This window comes from Podarcis cretensis, assembly GCF_951804945.1.
Source record: "Podarcis cretensis genome assembly, chromosome: 4".
Taxonomy (NCBI): Eukaryota; Metazoa; Chordata; class Lepidosauria; order Squamata; family Lacertidae; genus Podarcis; species Podarcis cretensis.
In genome coordinates, this window is record NC_137173.1 from 104,913,595 (window position 1) to 104,940,886 (window position 27,292).

General features: G+C 42.3%; 1 protein-coding gene across 5 annotated transcripts in view; it reads left to right on the top strand.

Annotated features, from left to right (window-relative positions):
• The first annotated feature begins 546 nt into the window (after nucleotides 1–546).
• Nucleotides 547–27,292, top strand: part of LOC307214292 (uncharacterized protein) — a 47,392-nt gene continuing 20,646 nt past the window's right edge. For 3 of the 5 annotated variants that reach the window (XR_013837876.1, XR_013837877.1, XM_079973115.1), the window contains exons 1-2: nucleotides 547–1,048; nucleotides 4,014–4,221. Coding sequence is in view for 1 of the 5 variants with exons in the window: in XM_079973115.1 (XP_079829241.1) it covers nucleotides 900–1,048; nucleotides 4,014–4,221 (357 nt within the window). In the remaining 4 variants the exon portion in view is untranslated. Of the gene's footprint in view, nucleotides 1,049–4,013; nucleotides 4,222–15,033; nucleotides 15,315–27,292 lie in introns of those variants that run through there. The other 2 variants (XR_013837879.1, XR_013837878.1) reach the window with 2 other exon arrangements.

Here is a 27,292-nt window from a genome sequence, read left to right on the forward strand (position 1 = left end):
TTATCCTTCCAATTAAATTAAATTCCAAGCCCTCTTAGTGTTATTCAGTTCACTTCATATATAATAAAGGATGGGGAACAGCAAGTTCTAAGTTTCCATCATAAACCTTTTGCAATATAGAACTTTATTCCCTTTTTTCTTTTTTTTTACACACACAGTTCATTTGATATTATAATCCAATTTCTTCCATCCTCTCTTGTAGAAATATAATTTGAACTAACATTCAGAGGAGAGTTGCTGAATCATAAATGTAGAGAAGAAAACTTTAAATAAAGAAAGCGTAAGCTCCCCACCGCCCCGTCTTTTGCACTGAACGAAGTCTTATCTCAAATTCAAACCTTGAAGTCCTTGCAGTTGGTTTGTTCTGAAGTTTGTGATCTCATCTCTTCTAGCACGGGCCTGTACTTTAGTCCAATTAAGCTCTAATTAACAGAACCTCTGCTTCTTAATGGCAGTGTTGGAGGGTTTACACCAGGTGAAAGGCTTTTGCACTCAGCGCCTCCCTGCCCCCCACATTCCATGCCAGAGCCAGGTGTTGAGATGAACTGCGAGGGAAGCCCGTTCCCCCATCCCTGGGGAGAATTTGCAAGGATGATTCATCCTTGTTTTTCCTTCACCAACGATCTCCCGCTGTCATGGGGGCTGCCTCCATTAAGGCAGAGTGGAACTGGAAGCCCCTTCTGCAGCTTCTTGGTTCCTGCTTCTTAGTTCTTTGAGAATGATTGTCAGTGATTGTCAGACGGTTCCGCTCTCAAGACGCCAGAGATTCTTAAGCCACAGGGCTGGCAGCTGGCCATAGCAGAGGGGGTAACCAACAGAACTTACGTGAGGTCAAGGCTCTCCAGGGCCTTTGTGATGAGGGCCTTCCACCTGGGGGTGAGTTGACATCCTTTCTTCAGATGCAGCTGGAGTTTAGGACGAGGCCAATCCTGACCCTCCCAGGTCTCAAGGCACCTGAGATTGAACCTACCCAGGTGGCAGCTGGGGGACGGTCGGTCCCGGAGGCAGCAACACTGGTGGCTCCCACCCTGGCATGGAGAACGATGAGGTAACGGAGGCTCCCCCCCCAAGGTATCACCCCGTGGCCCCTGAGAACACCAGCTGCGGGGGAAAACCCGAGGACTCCTGATGCTAAGAGGAACACTTTCTCTGTTGCTACAAGTGCTAGCGCAACAGCAAGGGGAGGGCCCCCTGAGACCATTGAGCATGGCATCAACACCAAACAGGGAATTTACTGAGCCTGCCCCTCCTTCCTTTGCCCGTCCCCTGATGTCTCTTGGTTGTCCAGGTTGGCAGATTCAGAGATCATTCGAGTAGACTCAAGCTGGCACATGATGCTACAAAAACCTCCGGGGCCCAGAATTGTCGATAGCACAGGGGGAAGAATCGATCAGGTTTCCTTGTTTAGCTCTTAATTTTAGAGGAAAATGTGATATATCACCTCCCTTGTTGTCCATTAATAGCATCTTATGCAGAATTCTGGGTCCAATATTAAGGGTGGGAGGAACTGTTTTCCCTTCCCCCCTCCTTTGCCAGCTGTTTTAGTTCTTTATAGTCCGTTACTTCATGATTATATTTAAGTTTTGCTTGTCTATTGTTAGATACTTGATTGTTGTTTTCCTGCTAGTTAGGTGGTTTTTCTTCCCTGAATGTATGTTATATGGTAGCTTTGTTTAGCCGTGGAATGTTTTGTGGTTTATTTTCTAATTTAATTAATTAGTTTAATATTATTGGTTGACAAATAATATAATAGTTTTCATATAATCAGATAGGTAGCTGATGGTTAGCTGGTTTGTCCTACTCGACTAATTAGAGTATATCAAGTTGTTGATATTATAAGCAGAATAACTGGGCTGGGAAAGAATAACATCAATGCCATCAATGGAGGCAAGAATGAGGTTTGGGATTGCTACCGTGGAGGGGCGAGGGAGGTATGGCGGTGGGGGCAGATGTTATAGGCGAAGGGGATCGAGATACGGATATGCTCATACCCCTTCCAATCTGCGCCCCATCCCGAGAGACGAGGGTAGGGTGAGCAAGGATTACTCACCTCTGTCACTGGTATGGTCCAACACCATGTCTATAGGCAACAAAACCGCCACCCTGCGAGATTTCTTTACCTCGCAGGGGGTTGACCTGGCTTGTGTGACAGAGACCTGGGGGCATGAAGGGAAAACAGTTACCTTACGAGAGATGGCGCCCCTGGGTTTCTCCGTCCTCCACCAGTTGCAAGGGCCGGGGGGGGGAGGGGTGGCATTGTTAATCTGGGAAGATTGTTCTTTCAGGGCTCTTCCATCACCATCGATCCTTGGCATTGAATGTGTTGGCCTAGTGTGGGGTTCCGAGGAGAGCTTGGCTGTCTGTCTAGTGTACTGGCCACCTAGTGCACCAGCAGCCACCCTGTCAGGCCTACTGGAGGTAGTGGTCGGCTGGACCTTGGAGTTCCCTAACCTATTGGTATTGGGGGACTTCAACATCCATGCTGATGCCACTCCCTCTGCATAGGCTCTGGACCTGGTGTCTTCCATGGTGACACTAGGGCTCTCCCAGTTTGTTTCGGGCCCCACACACCAAGCAGGCCACATGCTGGATTTGATCTTTGGTGCAGGCATAGATGTGATCATGTCTCCTTCGATGAAGGTGCCATGGTCTGATCACTATGCTCTGAAAGCCAGGATTGACTTTCCACCCCCACCCTGCTTAGATTGCAAGCCAATTTGGGCTCGTTCATGGAGGCTGATGGACCCTGATAGATTCCACCAAGGCTTGCAGGACCTTGCTCCCCCTGGCGACTCATTGACTGAGTTCCTTTTAGGAACTATATCTAAGCAGGTCTAGGCTCTTCAGAGGTAGGAGACAAAATTAAGTATTACTTAGCAATTACAGGCTTCATGTAGATTTATTACAACACACTGGTCCTGATGCTGCAGTACTAACTGCACTATTACACTTGAGCACTCCCTGAAACATCATCAGTGGTACCTTATAGAAAAGAATGAGAAGCCCATACATATGGAACATTTTCGTTTCAGCTCTATAGTCTTGCTCATGACATAGTTCATCATGAATAAGTCCTCTGAAATTAATAGGGCTCAGTAAGTTGTAACTTTCTATGAATAGGGACCAGTCCGTTTTAGTTGCTGGCTTAAATTTATTCTAATTAGAAAAAAACTTTCAGAAAAGGTGAGCAATGACAAGAATTCACAAGGGAAGCTGCAGAATCTCTTTCACTGGAAGTTTTAAAAATAGATGGGATAAACAGCTGTCAGGAATAGTTATAGGAAATGCTGCTCTCATGCTGTGATTTTGGCTAGATGTCTTTGGGTTGTCCTTCACCTTGATAACAAAGATCAAACAAAATAAAAAAAATCCTTCCAGTAGCACCTTAAAGACCAACTAAGTTAGTTCTTGGTATACCAAGAACTAACTTAGTTGGTCTTTAAGGTGCTACTGGAAGGAATTTTTTTATTTTGTTTTGACTATGGCAGACCAACACGGCTACCTATCTGTAAAGATCAAACAGATATTTGAAAAAGTTGCAAGTGTTTGTATGAAATTAACAAGTGGCTATCAATCTCGAAACCAGCAGATCCAGGCCCCAGTCCAGGTCTGGTCATGGGAAATAATTTGCTGTGGACAAAAACAAGGGCACCCCACCCTGCATGAAAAGATGCACCCAGCCATTTGAATGCTGGATACACATGTCTGGTATTAGCTTTGCACCCAGAAGCTGTTAATGCAGGTGCCCCATCCTGGATTGGGGCCTTCATCTCTTTTTATATGTGTGTTTGCCATTGTGATAGACATTGTTTTTTCAACTTAAAATGGAAACTAATGCTAGTAATATTGCATTTCAGGTTGATTTTATCAAACAGATTATTATTTTCTTGTTTTCTTATATAAGAACTTTAAATATGGGTTGGCTGTACCAAAACTATCAATTATTTTGGGTAACCCATTCATGGACAGTGGGGTCATCGCACTAACTTTCTGCTTGCATGATTTTCTCTTAGGAAAATATTTCTTCCCCTAATAGTGGGACAAATAACTGATGTGTGGTGTTTCCTTCGCCTCAGTTTCTTGTATGAGTTTCCACTACAGCAGCCAATAGATGTGCATAAGACACTTGGAGGAGTACAGTCAACAATCCCTATGCCTGACCTTTCCTCATCATGGTTGATCACTAGCAGCAAGGATGTGTCCAGTTGGATCCAAGAGGTGGTAAGTGAGACTGCTCCTGCAGAAACATCAATGGACTTGGTAGCAAAACTCCCCTTATTGGGAAAGCTTTTTGTGTGATGGCAGGTAACACCAGACATTTCTGGATGTCATTTCTGAACCCAATTCTGGCAGTTTTGGGAACTGAAACCTTTGTGGGCAGTCTGCACTAGGATGAGATACTTGATTAACTTGTTGTTCTCAGCAGCTTTTACACCATTCCATCAGTCATGGTATCCTCCTGCTTTGCCTATTTGGAATGCAAATAGAAAACACTATGTTGCAGTGGCTTCACCTGACTTGACAGGCAGATTCCAGCAGGTAGACCTGGATGACTATTCATTGACTCTGTGGAATTTATCTTATGGGATTCCATCTGGTTTTATTCAACCATGCTACATGAAACCACTAGGAGAGGCCATCTACTAAGAGGAAGTACCATCAATATGTGGACAATACCAAACACTAAATCTATTTTTAATCTTATCCAAAAGTAGCTATGCATGTCCAGAATAGGGATTTGTAGTCTGCAGCGATCTACATAAAGGATAATAAACGAATGCTTAACCCTGTCCAGACAAGAGACGAGTGTGGTGGTTAGATGAGTCAACACCCATGAGAATGGTAGTTGGCCTGTATTGGATGGGCTTGTACTTCCTTACGTTTTGCTGTTGGTCACAGAAATGGCATCTATAGCATTTAGTGGATACCCCCAGCTGTGCCTCCTCCTGAAAAGCGGTGATTGTTCCAGAGACTGGTAATATTCGGGCTATATTATTACAGCTTCTCAAGTCTCTTTCATTTGCCAAAGCTGCAAATTCTGCTGTACTTCTGTTTACATATACATTTTTGGTTTTAATATATTTAATATTGTATTGTTTGGTCTTCATAAGCTACCTTAAAGACTTGTAAAAATATTAAATGGCTGAATTTTTAAAATAATAATAATAATAATAATAATAATAATAATAATAATAATAATAATAATTTTGTACTATGAGAACTTGTTTGCTCAGCCTGATTTGCTTTTAAATCCACAATGCCTTAAGGTTCAGTGGCACCATGCCTCTCCTTTTCTTCCTCTTTCTCACAACCTCATGAAATCTGCAGTTTATATAATATAGTCAAAGCTACCACAAGTCACTGAGCAACCCTTTACATGTAAATATTTACCCTGCTTAGTACAAAGTTTGCATAATAATGTGTATACTAAAAATGCAGAAACTATATTCATGTAGAATTTCTGATTCATAGGATAAAAAGATTTAGATAAAAGGAATTTCAAGGATGATTAAGATTATGCAAATTTCTGGTCATATTTGTATCTACAAATCCATGGGCTGGCACATGCTGGCCCAAAACTTTAAATCTTGGGGACCCATTCACATGAATGGGAAAGAAAGAAGATTCCACCTAAACATTAGGAAGAACATCCTGACAGTAAGAGCTGTTCGACAGTGGAATTTGCTGCCAAGGAGTGTGGTGGAGTCTCCTTCTTTGGAGGTCTTTAAGCAGAGACTTGACAACCATATGTCAGGAGTGCTCTGATGGTGTTTCCTGCTTGGCAGGGGGTTGGACTTGATGGCCCTTGTGGTCTCTTCCAACTCTATGATTCTATGATTCTATGTAATACTGTCAAAGCATTGTTGCACCAGTCCTAATGTGCCATGCACCAGGTTGTTGGCCTTTTGCACCTGAACCACTTGCATGGTATCAGCAGAAAGGCTATCACCTGAAAGCTGTGAAAGAGGGGGCCACTGTTCTTTTAAGAACCTGAACAGTTAACCTGCAGAGGAGTCCCCAAATGGCTCTTCCTTCTAGAATCTAATTGTAAAAAAAAAAAAAACCTCTCAAAGCGGTTTGCAAAAGATAAAACAGTAACATCAAGGGGGGAAAACATCAAGGGTGTTTTCCCAATCCTACCTTAAAACATACAAAAGTTAAAATACTATAATGGATTAAAAATACCTCAAATTTCTAAGCAGCTGGGTAGACTTGGATGCTCGCACACCACCTCCAAAGGCCCCACGCCCACTCCAGAGCTTCCCATACATGAGCAGGAAAGTCTGAAGGGGAATTCTTTGTCGGTTTGCAAGCTTCCTAGCTGGGGAAGATTCCAAGCTTGTTCTAAACACATGAATAATTCCCTCTCAGATGTAAGAAGCAGCAAGGTCAGGGGTGGTGGGGCAGGTCTAGTGCACATGGTTCGTGCATTGCTCATTTCCCTTCAGCATTCTGTGAACACCTGCATGTGGCTATTGTCTTTGGATCATCATCAGGCTTTACAGCAATCCTCGTGCTTATCTCAAAACCTTTTCTCATGCCTAGCAGTCAACATACCCCACAAAATCTGGGGACTGTTGACTCTGGTGCAGTAGATGGGGGGGGGTGTCATTGGTTTTGAACAGGAATGAAATAGTGGACGGCAAGGTTTTGTCTGAAAATGTTTATGTTCCTGAAATGGCAACTGTTGCAGTAAAAGCAACCTCATAAAATTAGGTGCAGTGTTCCGCTGCGGGCAAAAGTAGATTTGGCAATAATCTTGGTGCTGTTGTTGTAACATGTAGTAGATGAAAATGTGCTTCATAATATCATTGTGTTGTGTGCCCACCCCCGGCTCATGGTTATATCCAATGTAAACTGGCCCAACATTTATTTCAATAAAATGACCTTCCCAGCTTCTCTTATAAATTAATAAATTAAGTGATGTTGTGAAATTAAGACCATTTCCATAGAATAGGCGGGGTGTATTTAATTTTCAGTCAATGTGAGCATGGAGACTGCCTCATTATTATTTTTAAATCTTCAAAGTGCCATCAAATACCAGATTAACAGACATTGCAACCGAGCGTCATGGTCATATCAGTGTCAGTTATCCAGACATCTTCCCCCCATCATGTGTTGGAAGCCAGTACCATTAAATGGATGACACTCACATTTTCTGCTGTCCTTCTGTCATTTTCATGGCAGCAACAGAGGTGTGATGAATATTTGCTGGAACCCATAACCCAGTTAACATCCCAGAATCGCCTGTGCAAATTTACAGGAACAGTGATTTCATTTTAACAACCTCTGTTATTAAGGACTGGGTTGCACATGCATATTCATCTCTTGGTTCCTGCAGCATTCGAAGACTCATTGCATGTGTTTACTGCAGAGTGCAGATCTGAATTTATACCTCTTTGACACATATCAATATTTTATTTGATATTGAACAATTCATAGAATCATAGAATTGTAAAGTTGGAAGGGGCCCTGAGGGCCATCAAGTCCGACCACATACAATGCAGGAATCTCAATTAAACCTGTCACCTCCTAACTTCATCCTGACCTAAATCCACAAGTCCACAGGTTTTGGGGTTTTTTTTGCAAGTGTACATATTGCTATAAACAAAGTGGTGCTTCAAGCTGCAGGTTGCATCAAGTAGATAAAGCGTGTTCTCCTTCATGGAGAGCACGTGTTGCGGTGGGGGCCACCAGTACTCTCCGAAGTTGGGGGTGGGCTAATTGATCGTTGGCCACTGATGCGATTGGGGCTTCCCTTGTTGTTGGGAAGAAGTTAATGTTGCCATTTGTTGATTGACAGCCAGGAATGCTAAAACTCCTTGCATGAGGTTAGGGCTTCCTCTTTTCGCCCATGCATTGGATTGCCCGTCCCCCTCTCCCTAGAATTAGGGTTGTTCGCTTTGACCTTACTATGCCTGTCATGGGGTCGTATGCTCTTGGGGCAGGAGCCCGGTATGAATTTTGTCCATCTGGCTGATTGGCTGGGGCCATTTGGTTTTTGCCTACTGCGTGGCAAATCGTGAGAACTTGTAAGGTTGCAGTTAGGCATTGGTTTATGGTTTGGTTGGTTGAGGGGCATGGATTGGCTGTGCCTGCCCCTCTAATGCTGCTGCTGCAAGGGATTTCATTAAAGGAATTGGGGGCTAACTATTGCTTGTCCACTCTGTCAAGGGGGCTCGGGCCATAGCAATGAGCTCCTGGTTGCCTTTGGGGAGGGCTGAGGGCAGGTTCCCTGCTCCGTCGTTACCCCCAAGTGTATTCCCCTATTCTGACTTTCGCATCGTGTGGAATGTCAGTCTGTCCCCCATGGTGGGGGCAGATAGTCGCAACCAATGCCTACGCAACCACTCACAAATTTGTATTTTAATAAAGTTGTGGCCAAAATTATGCCAAAAACCTTAAACAAAAAATTCTGTGTGATGTGTGAGTTATTGGGGTGGCCCTGGGGACCTCGACACGCAAGGCCTTATTTCTACCAAAGACAGAATACTCTAGCTGTTATTTAAAAAGGTGCTATAAGTGGAGAGAATACATGCTGATAAACTGAGACGTTTTGGGGGGAGGGGGCAAAACTAACAAAGAAGTTGCTCCAGTAGGAAAAAGGCTTCTCAACTTTTGAACAGTGGTTTAATTTAAAAATTAATTTAAAAAAAATCTATTAAGACTTTTCATAATACAATAAAAAACAAATTAATCTAAGAACAAAAATAATAAAAACAACATGCAAAAACCAAGAAAACAAAGAAAGAAAAAAGAAAAAAATATAGAAGAATGTAAAGTCTTCTCTTAAAGTTATATCTCAACTTTTGTCCCAAGGAGGAAAAAGGAGAGCCCCCCTCACCTGGGAGCATCCCCCAGCCTCTCACCCTGGAAGATCTCCCCATCTCTTTGTCTCACACAGGATCCTTCACCAACTGATCATAACCTTCATCTACGTACAGTTCTCTCTTTAACCCAGAGTATAGGACAATAGCAACAAAAGACCGATCAAAACCAAAACAAACAAACAAACAAAACAAAAACAAAAACAAACCAAATAAGAATCAGAAAAAGATAAGAAGATAATAAAAAATAAATAGAACTAGATGGAAAGAAATAAAAATAAAAACAATATTCAGCTGTCTGTCTGTCAGTGGTATATACAAGATTTCTTCAAAATACTTACAATGTTCAATCCCAAATAATATCAAGTTGTTCTTCCATCTGCTAGACTGTGTTTTTCCATCTACAGTTGGATCCCAAGTTCATCCCAAGTTCATTTTCCTTCCAAACAAAAAGTCCAAAAGATGCTCTCCAAATCCTGTTATTGATAAATGTCAATAACAGTCTTCCTCCAGTTCAGCATACCAGCTTTGCCTCTGGTCCTGAGCAACAAGACACCCTCAAGCATTCCTTCAGGTGTCTCTTCACTGTGATCATATATTGAGACCATAATCCACAATCATTGATTATTATTTATTCATTAGTTCACACACTTATTCAAATTTTCTAACTTATTTCTTGTTAAACATGGTTTCCCACACCATAATTCCACTGACTGTTTCACTTCCTCTAGTTCCACTCCTCCCAGCACTCTTGTGAAAGTTCTCTCATTGTTCTGTTCTGGGAATACTCCATCAGTATCCCCGCCCCCCCAAGAGTCCTTCCAAATACTCTTTAACTTCTTCAGACTCAGCTTTATCCAGTCCATTCTTGTGCATTCCATGCAGTTCTGCTCTAAGTCCAAGGGCCACCATATTCCCCCAACAATCAGTGAGATGTTTCCCATAATTTCAACTGTGCTGACTCCTATTGCTCCGTTCCACACAATCTTTATTTACTCTCACAGCACACAGCCATGTAGTTTCTCATTACAATCCGCAGATTCATCAATGAAGCAGAGGATTAAAAGCAGAACAAAGCAAATTAAAAACTTAACAGCAGTGGAAAATCTCTGTTTAAAATCTTTTTTGTTGCATGCTTTTTGTTTATTTTTATTTTTATTTTTTTAATAATATTTTATTGCATTTAACAGTAAAAAAGTTATAAGACAATATATGAAAGAAAAAACACAGGAAGAATACAAAAACACAAAAATACCAAAATACAAAATACAAAAATGCAAACATTTAACATAGAACAAAAAGAAAAAACAAAAAACAAAAATCCCTCTTTTTTAGTTTCTCGTCTTTGATTAACTTATTTTCCTGACTTCCTCATGCCTCCCTTTTTTGTATTCCATTTAACAATTGGTTCAACAAATTCATATCCTGTTAATTTATCCTTAATTATTTTTCCTCACATATTATAGCTTCAAATTTTCATCAAATGTCAATCCATTCTTACATATTCTTATACCTTGTTACTAGAACCCCTTCATTTCATTTCAATGTCATTAACATTCAAAAACTTTACAGTGTTTCTGTAAATAAATTTAAAATTTCTTCCAATCTTCTTCCACCAACTCTTCTCCCTGGTCTCGGATTCTGCCAGTCATTTCCGCCATTTCCATATAGTCCATTACTTGCATCTGCCATTCTTCCAAGGTGGCTTTTTGTTTATTTTTATTTCAGCCCCTGAATAGCATCTTTTCTTAAGCCAGCAGTTGGGACATATTTCATGCAAACATTTTAACTGTCAGAGAGATAGTTTTGATCGTGATTTATAAGGGTTTTGAAGATAATTGAAGAAAGGGAGGTTAATCTGACCTTTGCCCTAAGGACTTATGTCTAGGGTTATTATGCAGTGTTGAACACAGTTACAATCCTTCCCATCACTTAGCCTGTCCATCCGGGTCCTCCGCAGATTTCTTGATCCCGCAACATGGGATCAGTGCTTTCAGAATATTGAAAGTTAATCCCTGTTCTCTCTGTCCCTCAGAGATAATTCAATAGCTAGGATTTATAGCCTAGCTATAATTAATCACCACATAATTATCTCTGTCAACAGCATGCTGGCAGAAAGCAGTTAGTCAGCCATGACGCCTCTCCCGGAAGTCCTAATTTAAAAATTTAAAATTAAAGGTAATGTATCTGTATAAACGAGAGTATTTGCTGAGCATTGTTTTTCAAGATTACTGTTGTTTCTTACAAGCTTGTGTTTGTAATTAAAATATACAAGCTAAAACCTGACAAACCTAATCCAAATCAAAATAGAACTGTAAACGTGTTAGAAACAAGGAAAAGTGTATGTTGTATTATTCCACTATATAACCCTCTAAATAAAACTCAGTGGCTCTGGAAGTCTGTATGAGTTTGTTCTTCCATAGAGAGAGAACCCATACTGTGAGTTGGTCAACTTAGGACAGTAGAACATAAATTTATCTGAATTCTTTTCCAGTATGGATCAACAATGACAGATACATACATTCAGACAGACAGAATATGCAATTATAATATACCACAGACTCTTTCATTTTACTCTACCTCACATCAAATGCAAGCCCAACAATAACCTTCCTTATTACTAGTCCCACAAGTGCTGGCTCTTTCTGCCCCTGCAGGAGCATACTCCATTACCCTTGTGGGAGTTAAGTCAAACTGTTGGAGAGTTACAGCACCTGCTGTGGCTGTAGAGACAGATATGGGAGAGGCCTCTCTTACTGCAGGTGGGGCAGAGGAAGGCATCAGGAACAAACTGGAACGTGTCCAGAGGAGGGCAACCAAAATGGTCAAAGGCCTGGATACGATGCCTTATGAGGAACGGCTAAGGGTTTCTTGGCATTTAAGCTATGGAGCCCTACAAGGATGTCTCTTCCCAACCACCCCCAATTGTTTTTTCAAAGCCTACATCAAAACAGCGGCCTTGGAGCTTGGTGCCATCAGTATGGTGGCAACACCCAGTTCTATCTCTCTTTTACGGTGGAAGAACTGAACCCCTGCCTGGACTTGGTCATAGGCTACATAACGGCCAACAAGCTGAAGCTCAGTCAAGGCCGGATAGAGACATTAGGTGCACAAGCTAGTTCCACCTGGGATCTTCCACCTGAATGGACAGGACTGCAGGCTGCTGTAGCTCTTTCACTGAATGCACAAGTGTCTTACATAGCATAAAGAGACTAGCACACCATCTTAAACCACAGACAGCCTGTCCATAGTAACTCATGTGTTGCTAATCTCCAGGATAAATTACAGCAAGGCAGTGTTCATGAAGCTACCTTTGGAAAATGTTGTAAGTTTAGAAGTTTGGAACGTGTTGTAAGTTTAGAAGTTTGGAACGTGTCCAGAGGAGGGCAACCAAAATGGTCAAAGGCCTGGAAACGATGCCTTATGAGGAACGGCTAAGGGAGCTGGGCATGTTTAGCCTGGAGAAGAGGAGGTTAAGGGGTGATATGATAGCCATGTTCAAATATATAAAAGGATGTCACATAGAGGAGGGAGAAAGGTTGTTTTCTGCTGCTCCAGAGAAGCGGACACGGAGCAATGGATCCAAACTACAAGAAAGAAGATTCCACCTAAACATTAGGAAGAACTTCCTGACAGTAAGAGCTGTTTGACAGTGGAATTTGCTGCCAAGGAGTGTGGTGGAGTCTCCTTCTTTGGAGGTCTTTAAGCAGAGGCTTGACAACCATATGTCAGGAGTGCTCTGATGGTGTTTCCTGCTTGGCAAGGGGTTGGACTCGATGGCCCTTGTGGTCTCTTCCAACTCTATGATTCTGTGATTCTAGGACCGCCATGATTGCTACAACCATCAAGCAACCTCTCTGCTGAGTCCTGCGGGGAAAGCCTTTGCCCATGTAGTTCTCAACAGATTACAGTCACTCACTGACAGGGTCTATCCAGGGTCACAGTGCAGTTTTAGAGCTCAGAGCTCAACAGTTGACATGATTGCTCATTGCACCAGCTGCAGAACAAATGCTGAGAGCAGAGACACCCCTTGTCTGTTGCCTTCATAGACCTGATGAAGGTCTTTGACCTCATCAGCTGAAAAGGACTCTTCACACTGCTCAACAAGATAGGATGCCCACCTAAGTGCCACAAGATGACGGTGCCTTTCCACAAGAACATGCACATGGTTCATCCTCGGACACCTTCCCTATAGAGAGCGGTGTGAAGCAGGGCTGTGTTCTCACCCCAACTGCATATTTTTCGGCTTGGTGTTCTCCAATGCCTTCAGGTCAACTGAAGGAGTGATGGGGGTCTGTTTAACCTGGCACATCACCATGCCAAGACAAAAGTATGGCAAGTTCATAGCTGAGAGATTTCAAATCACAGCCAGAACAGGCACAGCGGGTGGGGGAGTTCTATGCCAATCTTCTTTCTTCAAGGTGGGGAGAGCTCTGGGCACTGGAATCTCAAGCACATAGGAGTGGTATTTGCATCACAGGACTTATTATAAATTCTGACATATTATAAATTGGAACTCATGCTTACTTGCATTGGCAGGGAGGATTAACTTGTAATAAAATGTGTTTTTTTCTTTCTTATCTAATACCTAAATTGTTGTTGTTGTTGTATTTCTATACCACCCTATACCCAAAGGTCTCAGGGTGGTTCACATTAACAATCACTTACATAAAAGCAAAACAAAAACCATTCCCCCCCCCACGCCCCGAAAAGAGCCAGCATTTTAAAAAGGGTATAGGATGTCAGGTCAGGCAAAGGCCTGGTTGAAGAGGAATGTTTTTGCCTGGCGCCTAAAGGTGTATAATGAAGGCGCCAGGCAAGCTTCCCTGGGGAGAGCATCCCACAGACAGGGAGCCACTGCAGAGAAGGCCCTGTTCTTGTGTTGCCACCCTTCAGACCTCTCAAGGAGGAGGCACACGAAGAAGGGCCTCAGAAGATATCTCAGGGTCCGGGTAGGTTCATATGGGAATGGTGGTCCTTAAGCTATTGCAGTCCCGAGCTGTTAAAGGCTTTATGGGTCAAAACCAGCACTTTGAATTGGGCCTGGAAACTAATCGGTAGCCAGTGCAGTTGGACCAGGATCGCTGAAAGATGCTCAAACAGTCTTGTTCCAGTGAGCAACCTGGACGCTGAGTTCTGCCTTGCCTTCTCTAACAGGATATTAAGTAATGCTAAAGTCTCATTTAGATGACAGTCCAGAAAGGTCAGCCTAACCTATGATACCAGGAAATAAATACAGTGGTACCTCGGGTTACATATGCTTCAGGTTACATACGCTTCAGGTTACAGACCCAGAAATATTACCTCGGGTTATGAACTTTGCTTCAGAATGAGAACAGAAATCCTGCAGCGGTAGCAGGAGGCCCCATTAGCTAAAGTGGTCTTCAGGTTAAGAACAGTTTCAGGTTAAGAACGGACCTCCGGAATGAATTAAGTACTTATCCTGAGGTACCACTGTAAACAGATAGTAATAGTTTAAACCTTGCAAAGCTCATTTGCCATTAGTCTAGCATATGTAACTCTTACACCTTATCCCTTTGGTGGTGGCAGTGATGTCTGTGTGTGCACCCGCAAATCCTAGCCAAAGGCAAGCTCATGCTTCTATATCAATATGGTGCAGAGGATTAGGTGACAAAATTACTTCGAAAGACTAGCAGCCAATGCACCTTTGTAAAGCTTCCCCACATTATTTTAGTTATTGCCCTTTAAAGCTTCACTGATGTACAGTTAAAAAAAAATATTTTCACAATCAAGTTGCTAAGCACGGGATAGATTGATATTTCATGATATCTCTATTTGGCTTCTGGTATGAAGGTGTTGCTCCATCCAAGATTGCATGAATTTTCTTCATTTGTACGCTCATGAGACATTAGTACACAGAAACAGATAATAGTATCATCCTCCAGATGCATTTTTAAAAATGGATTACTGATTAGCAAAGGATTTTTAACCTATCTACATATTATTTTAATTTTACTTTTCTGACCCTTCTTTGTAGCAACAGAATATATATTTTGTTTGTGTATTTCCCCTTCCACATTATTCTAAGGAGCTCAGGGCTGTATATGTCATTCTTTGCTCCCTGATCCGTTTTATCCTCACAACTATCTTGGTGGTACATTAGACTGAGAAATAAAGACCGGCCCAAACATACTCAATAAACTTGTGACTGAATAGGAAATTAATCCCACGTTTCCTCCCATAGAAGAGGTATCCCACTGTATCTCTGCATGATGATACAGGCTTCATGACCTTTCCAATCAGTCATCATGGGGGTTGATAATTCTGCGTCATCTCTCTGCATTTTGGTGTGAGTGGATCCTTCAGTCACTCCTCATATGGAGACATGGCAAAATTGCCCAATTTCAGAGGAAGCTGTCTGTTCGTCCCCACGTGAACCACTGCTCTGGACTTTCCTCCATGCAACCAGGAGGAATGATTGGATCTATGATTTATACATAAAAACCAAGGAGAGTGGAAGGCTTTCACGAGAGTGTCATTCTAATTATTTCACACATCAAATGTAAATATTTTAGCTTCAAGACAGAAGTTTCCCTGCAATACATCTGAGAAACACTGCTATAGCATCAGGACAATGTATATATTTATAATTATATATTCACATGTTTAAAATGGGTCCAAATTAAAACATTCAGCTCCAGCAAGTTGCCTGCATACTGCTGCTGCACATTATCTGCCTGGCTGGGCAATCGGTGCTGGACATCCCCTGTTTGAGAAGGACGGGGACCTGAATCCGTGGCACACTCACTTCCTTTCTCCCAGCACAGTCCACCTTGCTATTTTTTCTCTCCCTTATGTTACCTCACCTGCACTTAATACTGACTTAAGCTCCTAGCCTTTTGTAACTTCACACATATCACCCTAAGTAATCTTGAATTTTCAACACACATAAATCTTTATCTTGCACTACCAGCTAGTCCCAAATGAGTCATTCTAGGACCTCAGGCTTACCACAGAATTGTCTTTTAAAGATGTCCTCCCAGATGAGTAAACAGACTTCTTCATCAAGTTGAACAGGGATGCTGAATTTCAAAGACCTATCTCTTTTTTTAAAAAAAAAAAATACCTTGAAACATTGGCCTGTTTTGCAAAATAGGTTGTTTTCGATGTTGCTATTTTTAAAATTGATGGAGGTGCACTGGAGGCAAAATTGAGTGCATCTCTCACTCATGCAGCAAAGTGTAAGCTCATCTTCTCTGTGATGGTGAGTGGAAGCAATGAACCTGTGATGGACTAACTCTCCTTAGACAGGAAACTATATTAATGAATATGAGACCAAAAGAAAAGTGTCTAAACTCGGGCTGCAGTTAAAGAAGCCTGATTGACCTAAAATAATGAATTTCATTCACTTTATCAATACATATACATATACATATACATATACATATACACATACACATACACATACACATACATATATATTCATATTCTGGGATCCCCACCCTATTCCAGTCCTCTTGTAAGAGAACATCAGGTCCTGGAATAGATTGTTAGGGAGTAGACATCTCCTAATATATTGGTACAATTGTCCCAGTTTCAAATCAGGGATGGACAAACACCAATCACCTCAGTCCAAGCTTTTTTGGAGAATGGTTGTCTGTTCTTGCCAGACTCATTCGCAAATGCTTCACTGCTTTCCTTCCATTATTCCCAGCCTTCCTTGCAATGGCCTTATATATACACACCCCCACACATTTGAGGGCTTCTTATTGGACTTTGATTAGGCGTGGAAGCCCTACAACCAAATCTTTTCAGAGCAACTGCATCTAAGAATTGTGGGTTGCTGGTGTCTACAGGTCCTTAAGAGTCTATGGCAAACCACCTTCCCTGGGATTTTATGCTAAGAAATTCTTTTGGTAAGACTGAAGCCTAATTTACACAGTATCTGGTTGCTAGGCTGGCCCAGCAGGCTCTTTTCACCCTCCGTGCCTCAATACAACACGGCTGCCATTCTAACCTAGGTCCAGGGCCCAAATCAATTCAGTACCTTGCACAGCATTTAATTATGGCTTAAACCCCAATTACATTGAAACGGACCTGATCAGACCTGGGACAATTGGGGGTTGCTAAATTTGGGTTGACCCAAATCAGCCCAATTTGCTCTGGGATCTAGTGTACCACCCTATTAATTTAAACTGAGTGCTTCCCGCCACCCATACCCTCCCACACTTTGAAGCCAACATCTGGGACTGCATCGTCCTGAATGCCAAATTCCCATTTTTATTCACAAGAGCCATTTTGGTTGCTGAGCCGTGCCCCCAACCCTGGTGGTCTTTTTGGGCACAGCACCCAAAAAGTCACACTTTGGGGCACCACATGAGATCACAGCCCTGGAAAAAAAATTGGGGAGGGAAGGGAATTGCCCTATGAAATTGCTTGAGATCACGGCAACCAAAATGGCTGCTGTTCACTCGTAACAGAACAACAACAGAATGTCCTGCCCCCCCCCCCCCAGGATATTAAAAGGGAATAACATAGCTAGAAAAGTCAGTAGTGCTGAAGAAAAATACTTCAGCATCTGTATGCTGAAGGAAAATACTTCAGGATCTGTTTGTAACTGTCTTTTACATTTTTTCTGCACCTTCTCATATATGAATTTGTCCGTTGTCTCATTGCAAAGATTCCAAATTACCTAATAATCATATAATAAAAATTACAGAGCAATTAAAAAACATAAAAATCAATCAAAATGCTTTAAAGCTTGGAGCTAAAAACACAACTGCTACCATCAACAGTGAATGAAAGCTCTTTAAAAACAGGAAAAACTTTACCTGTCAGCAAAAGAAGCATTATGGATGTAGCCTAGCAGAAGCTCTTCCTGCCCAGAATATTTATTCATGTGCACATTGAAGGAATAAAGACCCAAATTTCATGCCATGATAGAGCTCATTTAAGGACACTTGAGGACGTGGGTGGTGCTGTGGGTTAAACCACAGAGCGGAGGGCTTGCCGATCAGAAGGTCGGTGGTTTAAATCTGGGTGAGCTCCTGTTGCTTGGTCCCTGCTCCTGCCAACCTAGCAGTTTGAAAGCACGTCAAGTGCAAGTAGGTAAATAGGTACCACTCCGGCGGGAAGGTAAACAGCATTTCTGTGGGCTGCTCTGGTTCACCAGAAGTGGCTTAGTCATGCTGGCCACATGACCCGGAAGCTGTACGCCGGCTCCCTCGGCCAGTAAAGCGAGATGAGCACCGCAACCCCAGAGTCGTCTGTGACTGGACCTAATAGTCAGGGGTCCCTTTACCTTTAAGGACACTTGAGAATGCATTATTTGATGGCTCTGACAGAAACAAGCAAAGTCTTCCAGGCAAATGTGCAAAACACACTCTTAGGGAGTGCTCACATTGCCACTTACTCTGCATCCGAAGTTGCCCCACTGCTAGTTTTTGAATCTGCATTCACACAAGGTCAGCTACAATTCCATGTCAGTCATATAGGGTCATATTGCCGATGCTTCCCTCCCCCACCCCAAACCAGCTTCAATCCAACTAAAAAACTAGATGTGGAGTAAATGGCAATGTGAATATACCTTAATAGCCATTACCGATGCACAGATGAGCACTCTTGCACAAATCACAGCTTAATAAACAGGACTTTGGGGGTTGAGGCATTGCAGAGGAAAGAAACCCACAATGTCATGTGTGTCAGGTGAAGACATCTCTACACCCCTATCTGATATGAACAACACTGTGAACATGCAGCTTAAATTTAGCGGGGGAAGAAGAAGAAGAAGAGTTTGGACTTGGTATCCCGCCTTTCACTCCCCTTAGAGGTAAAGGTAAAGGGATCCCTGACAGTTAAGTCCAGTCGCAAATGACTCTGGGGTTGTGGTGCTCATCTTGCTTTATAGGCTGAGGGAGCCCACATGTGTCCGCTCCACAGACAATTTTTCCGGGTCATGTGGCCAGCATGACTAAGCCACTTCTGGTGCAATGGAACACCGACACCAGAGCAGCACACGGAAATGACCTTTACCTTCCCGCCAGAGTAGTACCTATTAGTCTACTTGCACTTTTGGCGTGCTTTCAAACTGTTCGGTTGGCAGGAGCAGGGACCGAACAACGGGAGCTCACCCCGTTGCGGGGATTCGAACCGCTGACCTTTTTTTGATCGGCAAGCCCTAGGCTCAGTGGTTTAGACCACAGCACCACCCGCATCCGTTTTCACTCCCCTTAAGGAATCTCAAAGCGGCTAACATTCTCCTTTCCCTTCCTCCCCCACAACCAACACTCTGTGAGGTGAGTGAGGCTGAGAGACTTCAGAGAAGTGTGACTAGCCTTGCTGTGCTTAAAGCCACTACCATGAACATCCCTTCAATCATCTACTGGCTTTTGCACATTCCAAATGTTCTGATGTAAGTTTTGGCTTAAAGTATAAAAATGCATCACTCACACCCTTGAGGCTCAACTGCTTCATTGCCCGAGAGGCTGCAGCTACTTCAGGTTCAGGTTTGTTCACCTAGCCACAGGCTCACTAAATGGTGGGGAGGGATATCTGGATATAATATTGGTGGTGCCATTTTGTGCAATGGTCTCCTGTCAGAGATCCGGAAGGTACAAACTGTGTTATCATTTTGCTAATTACAAAAGATTTGTTTGCCCAGAACTTCCTGGGCTCCTGGTATTTTAATATCCTTTTTACGGTTATCATATTGTGAAAAGTGGAATAAAAATGAATCAAATTACACACCCACACATGTTCTAGAAGTGGACTGATCCTGTAGCAGTGCAGGCACATAACTGGCAGACCTCAGGTATTAATAGGACTTACAAGTAAGAGTACATAGCATAACAGTGCTGTAAGCCATGCTTAGGCATGTTTACTTGAGTCTGTTCCAAAGAAAGAGTATGTATCAGAGTCCCACTGAACTCAGAAAACTTATTTTGGATTAAGCATGCATAGCATCAGCCTCTTAATTATGTTTATTGTTTGTCTTACTTTATTGCTGCTTATTAAATCATTGATTAAATTATTACTTCCCAAGCTTCTAATACCTGAGGCACATTTGTTTTCTGATTAAAATTGTAGGCATGTTACCTTCTTACAGGAAGGGGGCGGGGAAACATAGTCTTGGAGCCCTGGAAGTAGAAATGGATGAATCAGTCAATTTCATTTCCCCTAGTTTCTCATTTTCCAGCCTTAAAACAAGTTCTCCACATGTCTGTAGCAGTTTAAGTGTGAAGAAAACTCATAAAAATTCATCAGCATTTCAGTGTGAATTTATTCTAATAAGCCCTCTGTTTTTTTGCAGTTTTGGCCAATGTACACAACTTTAAAACAATTTTCACTAATATGATGCATTTTGTATGTTAGTTTCACAAATATATTAATTTTATGCACACTCTCCCCAAATATATGAATTTCTGTGCATATTATTGGTTGGAGAAGTTAATCAGAAAATTCAGAAAAGCACAAATTTTGAAAACATAATTGATTTCTCTCCCACCCCTAATTGGACACCCCCCCTACACACACACAGGATACCAGAATGCAAAACTTCATTAGCATTTGAGTATCAAATAAATAATATTGCACAATCACATATTGGGATCAGTCCAATACCAGGCCTAAAGCACACGGATGTAAACTGAGCTAGTGTCAAGTTTCACCAGATTCAAACTCCATTCAGCAGTGGAGCTACTGGTGGTTGAGCCGGCAGAGGAAAAGCAAGCCTTTCAAAGAGGTTTCGGGGTACAGCACCCTTTTTGCCTGTTTAACTTACTCCAGGTTGCCAGTTCACATGACTGAGCTGAATGGGCTCAGGATCCATCCCAAATACTTCCACTGGTCCCGTCCCCACCATGCCCCCCCAAACACCCCCTTTTCAGGCTTTAGGATAGCTTGTGATCTGCTAGGCTCTGCTCAGCTAGCTGGATCCCAGGTAAGTCAGGATGGGAAGACACACCTTTGTATCTCTGGCTAAGCCAGGGATGAGGGAGTTAAACTGGTGTAGCTGGAATCTAAGCATGCTTATTGCAGCAGATCTTGCTGTAGGATTGGCCTTGCGCACATGCAACCCTGAAAGTCACTCATACCTGCACCAAACACATTCAGAAAATTAGCAGAAGTCTACATGTCCCAGCAATAATTGAGCCTGCTATGATTCTTTTGTCTTTTGGTATTTGACACTTGATCCCCTCCCTCCCCCCCCCCCCGGCCACTGATTGGGCAAGAAAAGGTCAAATTGGGATTTATTTTCAAGCATAATATTTGATTGTTTCAATTGAAATTGGTTCCAGCACTTGATAGTTCAATCTCTTGCTTGCTAATCCCTTCAAGCAGTAGTTATTTAAAGTGGAGGAGAAGGAAGAATATGTGGATTTCTTGGATTAGCTACCCTCTCACAATCTGGCGGTTGTGCTTTTGGAGCTCACATGCAGCAGAAGACTGCTTCCTCAGTTGCTTCCATCATTTATCAAATCCCAATTTAATATCAGAAACAAGATACTTCCTACCCCACTCATTTATCTGAAATGACTATTTACTTTCTCTCAGGATTACAACCAGGTAATAGAAAATCTTACAATTCATATTGCTATGAATTGCAAGGGGCCCACAACTGTGGTTCAATAAACAGGTGTATAATTATCAATATATTGTGCATAACTCTGTTGTGCATTCATTTGAATATTATGGGTAAGGGAATTTTGCCTGGTCTCATCATAATATACTTTTAAATTCTTATTTTTAGCACGTATTATGCAGACCTGCATTTTAAGCATGCTATTTTCATAATCACTTGCATTACATCTCTAACCTCTGTAACTGCCCAAGGGCACATGATATATATTCAGTAAAGAAAAATCAATTTGGCCTCAGTGACTCTCTTGTAGGCCATATAAACTATTCACTCATACAGAATCAGCCGTGTCCTTAAAAAGAGATGAATAATGACACAGACAATGAGCAGCCAAAGGAAAATGTGATATTACTGAAAGAGTCTGCTCCTCACCCTGCTATTCCCTACCTCCACCCCCTCTGTAAGCATGAAAATGTGACCCCATAGAGTGCTGTTGGGGGAAAGGGTGGGATATATGTGTGTGTGTGTGTGTGTGTGTGTGTGTGTGTGTAATGACACAATTAGATCATTACTTCCTTGCTCATGAACTGTTGGTGGCAATCATGGCTATAGACGTCTATGGGGCTCTTTAGGCAATTCTCAGCCCTGGACACAGTACCTGTGAATGTGCCTGATCTCCATGGGGCAATTGGCTGTCCATTGTTCAAGTGCTGAAAAGTCCCAGGTTCAGTCTCTGCCATTTCTAGGCTGTGAAAGGCTCTCAAGCAGCAGAGCAGGGAAAGAAGACCTTTGTCTGAGGCTCTGGAAGAACCAGAGCAGGTGAAGCCATTGTGCCCCCACTCAGCTAAAGTCAGAGCTGTATTCTGTTTGCATTGATCCGAGAGACACTCTTTAGTAGCAGCATCATGGCCTCCATTGGTTGAATTAAGTTATGTGACAAGAGTGAATTGCCCACTTTGCATTAAAGCTGTATATGTCATGCACAAAATCTGATTTACTTCTGAGTTGCTGCATATTATTCCCCATCTCTGTTACCATATGGAACCATTTAAAAGCTTGAAACATCTTTCTTAAGACTCATATAGCTGTGTGTGTGTGGGGGGGTGTTGTTTCTTGGTTTATTTGTTTTTTAATTCTATTGGCATCATCGGAGGGGTTTGTGCACAATATAATGTGCTGAGTGTTCACTCTTCTTTCAATCTGTTGTCCCATTTATCTCCAAAATGTGAAGACTTATGGATGACACTTGCTTTTGTTATAGCAGAGGTCCAACTCCACTTGGCTGCATTAACAATTTATTTCACCCGCATACATTTTCCCATGCTCACAACTACACAACCAAAGATATCAAACTCTGTTTTGAAGGCATACATTTAGGCAGATTTTTATCCAAAAATAAAATAAAAAAGTGGTCAGCACCAAGCGTTCTTTTAAAAATGACACAGTTAGTGTAGCATGGATGCTGACTTGCTGGTGGGGGGGGGGGAGAGACTGCTGAAAGGCTTTCTGCACTAAACAAGGAAAGCATTCTTTGACCTCTCAGAAGTCTATCACTGACATTCCCTTTTGCCAAAAGAATGCATCCATGCCACTTGCAGTAAATGTCACAGATGTTCTTCTTTACTTTTTTTTTTCTCCTACTGAAGTATGTGCATTACTAGGAATGACTGGATAACTGACAATACAAGTCCATTCAAACTTCATGTTTGAGTAACACAATATAAACTGTAGCATTGAACTTGCTGTTCATTAGAGCTGCAATTTGTTTTCAGAACTGCTTTGTTTTCATTAAACTTTTCTTGAAACATGCATTTATTTTTGAATTATTTTTTTCGGAATTATTTTTCTACTTGAGAGTCAATTCCTGCGTATAACAATAAATCTCTACACTATATGTAACACTATGGGAGCAATCCTATAAGCAAGATCTGCTGTGATGAGTGGGTTAGGGTCTAGGAATCTCCAGCTGAGCTGGGAGGTACCCAGTACAACCAGGCTGCCCTGGCTTAACTCCCTCATTCCCAGTTCAGCAGGTAATATGCCGGTTTATCTCCACCAGCCCAGCCCAGCCCAGCCAAAAACCAGCTGGCTGAGCTAAGCCTGGTGGATCTTAAGCAGGTGTATGCCCTGAAAAAGGGGTGCAGTGGGGATGGGACCAGCAGTAGCCCTGCTGCTAAATGTTGTTAGGATCTGGGGTCCGTTTACACCATGTTAACTTAGAACTTTATGATAGCTTCTTGGGTGTTGAATTGCTCCCTTATTCTGCATACCACTTAAAGATGAAGCCACAACAATCACAAAAAGTCTGTATTTCAAAGAGTTTTTTGGAACAACCTGAAATATGAACTAGGGAATGGTAGAGAATTTTTTTTAGAGCATGATGGCTAGGGGTTGTATGGGTTCCTTGCATAATTAAATTTGCAATGGTATTGTTCATTTAGAATGTTTAAATATACAGTATGTCTGTGCTTTGGGTAGTTATGTTCACATATATATGGAAGATTCCTCTGCAACTTTTCTTTCCTGATGGGGAAATGGAAAGTAATGAGAACAGCAAGTGATATGATGGGCATGAGTTCCTAGGGGCTGGATTGCAGTGTTAATTATTCCCTGATGTTTAGATCCATTAGCCTCTATGGATCCAGGCAAAAGATGCATTTGTGTAATGATGTCACCTTGACATATATCCAGTTACTCATCTACTACACCCCCTAAACCCATCATGCTAGTCAATCTTATAATACACTTGTTCATATCTGGTGGTGATTGTTTCCTTACTTAAATGGAATGTTTGCTGCACTTGTTCTTTCCATTGCCATTTAATGGCTTTTAGCCAAAATTTTCCATTTGTCAAGATTGGTTTAGTCTCTAGAATTTTTTCTCAACAGAAGCAGTTTTAGGGTAGTGCAACAGGTTTGGACACAGTGGGCACCACACTGCAGAAGGCACCACAAAAAGCTGTAGAACTAAGTCCAAGAGATGTTAGTGTTGCCAAATGTTAGTGTTGCACAGGGTGCCTCTGAAATTTGAGAGTACAAAGTCCACCACTGATTTGCAGTTCATCTCATTGTCTAAGCCTAATGCCATACTGCTAACTAAAGGAAAGAGCAAATAGAAGCTACCTGATCTTGTCACTATTTGCAGGCTTGGAGACAGAAAGTGAGTAGGCAAGAACAACATAGGACTTCCGGGTTGGCGCCATCGCCGAATGGCGGACTCCCTCCGAGCTCTGGAGGGAGCCTGCTCGGCAGGGGCTGGGTCCTACCGCACCGGCGACGCGGGGACCCTCAAAAACCATGGGCGCTGAAACCCATGGACATGGTGACTCGGCTGGCACCTTTTGCGCCCCCCCGACCCGCGAAGGAGCCTTTTTAAAGGCTGCGGAGCGGGTGACAGGGGGGGGGGTGCTTTGAGTCCTTCGCTTCCCCTGCCGAGCGAAGCCGCATGCCATTCGACGGAGAGCGCTGACTTCTTCTATTGAAAATCTGGACTTAAAGAATAACCCGTGAGTAATCGGAACTTGGACTAAAAAGGGGGATAATTTTTTTAAAAAAATTCGGAGCGAGCGGGGGAGGTGCAAAAAGGAAGTCAGCCCCCCCCTGTTGTAGAAGAGTTAAAGCAAAGGATTTGACAACTAAGATCGAGTGCAACCCTATTTTGACAAAGTTATTAACTTCACGAGGGAAAATCATAAGACTGAGCTGGAGGAGAAAAGTGGAATTGAATTAAAAAGCAACCCTGGGAGCGATTTGTGAGAGCGCCGGGAGAAGAGAAATAGAGGTTTTGACAGCTGTCAAAGAGCTGTCAAAGCGGAAGAATAAAATAGAGATTTTTGTTACGAGGACTTTGCCGGTTACATTTGTTATAAATTGGATACAAATTGTTACAAACAAGGAAAAACAAGTTATTTTGACTGGTGGACGTGATCTGGAAGGGAATTTAGTTATTGCAATCCACCTAGAGGAGCCGAGGGACATTACAAGTATTGTTGGCATGGAATTTGACCAGAACTTTCTATCTCCTGGGAAACTGCAGAAATGGAACACTATTTTGTCTACAGAGGTCTCCGCACTAAAGGAGACAATAGATTTATCTATTGAAGAATGAAAAGGACTTGACGTAATGTTTTGTTCTTGAATAACAAGCCTCTGCAGAGGAATTAGAAGCTTTTGGAATTGGAACATTTGTGCAGGAGAGCAGGGAAAAAGAAAAAAAAAAGGAGGAGTGAGATCAACAAGAACAACAAAAATAATAAGAACTGGACAAAGTTGGAAGTGGGAACATTTGGGACATCCAGATTTGACAGGTTTAAAGGAACAAAATTGGAGCTTTCACCCCTAGATATAAAAATCTGGATGGAAGAAATGGGCCTTTTTTGAGATAGACTCCTTCCAAGATTGGACATTCGAAACTAAAGATGACTGGGAAAGGACTATGGTTTAGAGAGATGTGGGAACTCCAGGAAGATATCAGACGTCGAGGAACATTGGGAACGCAACCGGGAAAGGGGGGAGGGAAATTTGGAAACCAAAGGGCGTAAAATTATCTTTTTATTTTTCTTCTATTGTAATCTGTATTGCATATTAAAGGGGGGAACTCGCGGAAGGGAATAGGTCGATTTTAGGGGATGGGAAAATATTTTTAAAATTGAGTCAATGATAATAAGTTTAAATTTGGGATAAGAACTTGTTGAATTTTTTTTTTGTTTATTTGTAATAATTGGAATACAGGAGGGGGAGGGGAGGGGAAGTCCTGGAAAGATGTTATTGGGAAAAAGATTTTATGGAAAATCTTAATAAATATCATTTTAAAAAAAAAGAACAACATATTTATGGAATACTGGGAGTCAGCAGGGAAGAATGTGGACCTCAATGGGTACCCTATAATGGTGACCCGTAATGCCAACACTGGACAGGAATATGGAAAACCAGTCCCAAATGTACAAACATAGAGCAATCAAGTGATGTGAACACATGGGAGAACCAGCAGTTGACTCACCTTGACTATGCATAAGCAACCCTTGTTTGTTTAGGTGTAAGGTTGCCAGACCTCCAAGGCTGACATGGAGTCCCCAGGTTTGCCTGCTCCCTCCAAATGGCAGGTGGAGGACTTTAATTTTCCTGGAACACTTTAATTTTTTAAGGTGGGCTGGAACACCTTAATTTTTTTATTAAAAAAATAAGATGACAGTTCATGCAACTTGCAAGCTTCAGCCTGGCAGGAGTTGAAGTTATTGCCTAGACTCTCAGGGGGAGGAGTCTGCACTTCTGCCCTCCCTCTCCCCATTAACCTCTGTCTCGGGGGCTCAGCGGTGAGAGGGAGCACAGAGGTGGGGGAGAATTGTTCTGGCCTCAAGAGGAGGAGGGGATTATGAGCATGGAAGGTGCAGGGTTGCAGGGCGCATCTTGTGCAAGGAGCAAGTGCATAGCTTGGGGGTTCTCCTGGACACATCTTTGTCATTGAGAGGCCCAAGTTCATCTGGTCAAAACATGTGATCCCATTGTTGAAACAGCTGCACTGGCTGCCCCTCCACTACCAAGCCAGGTTCCAGGTCAACAATACAGTGGAGGCATGTATGAATGACTGAAATGATATGTGCAAGGCAGTTTAAATGCATGGAATTCACTACGTGCATTCTAATGCTAATTATTGCTACCACCACTTACTCTTATTCAATTATAGTCCCTCCCCTTAAAGTAGATATATGTAAATGAGTTGCTCCCACCCCTCCCACCCTGAGCCTGATTCAATTTCCACAAACATCAGGAAGAGAAAATACTACCAATAAAAGGAGAAGATGTTATATTCTTCCATAGATGGAAGGGAGCATAAGAATCACTCTGGAAGACAGGGTGCACAATTGGCTTATGGTGTTGTAGAGTTGCTATCCTCCTTTAAATAGACATTGCAGTTTCAAAGAGGACCA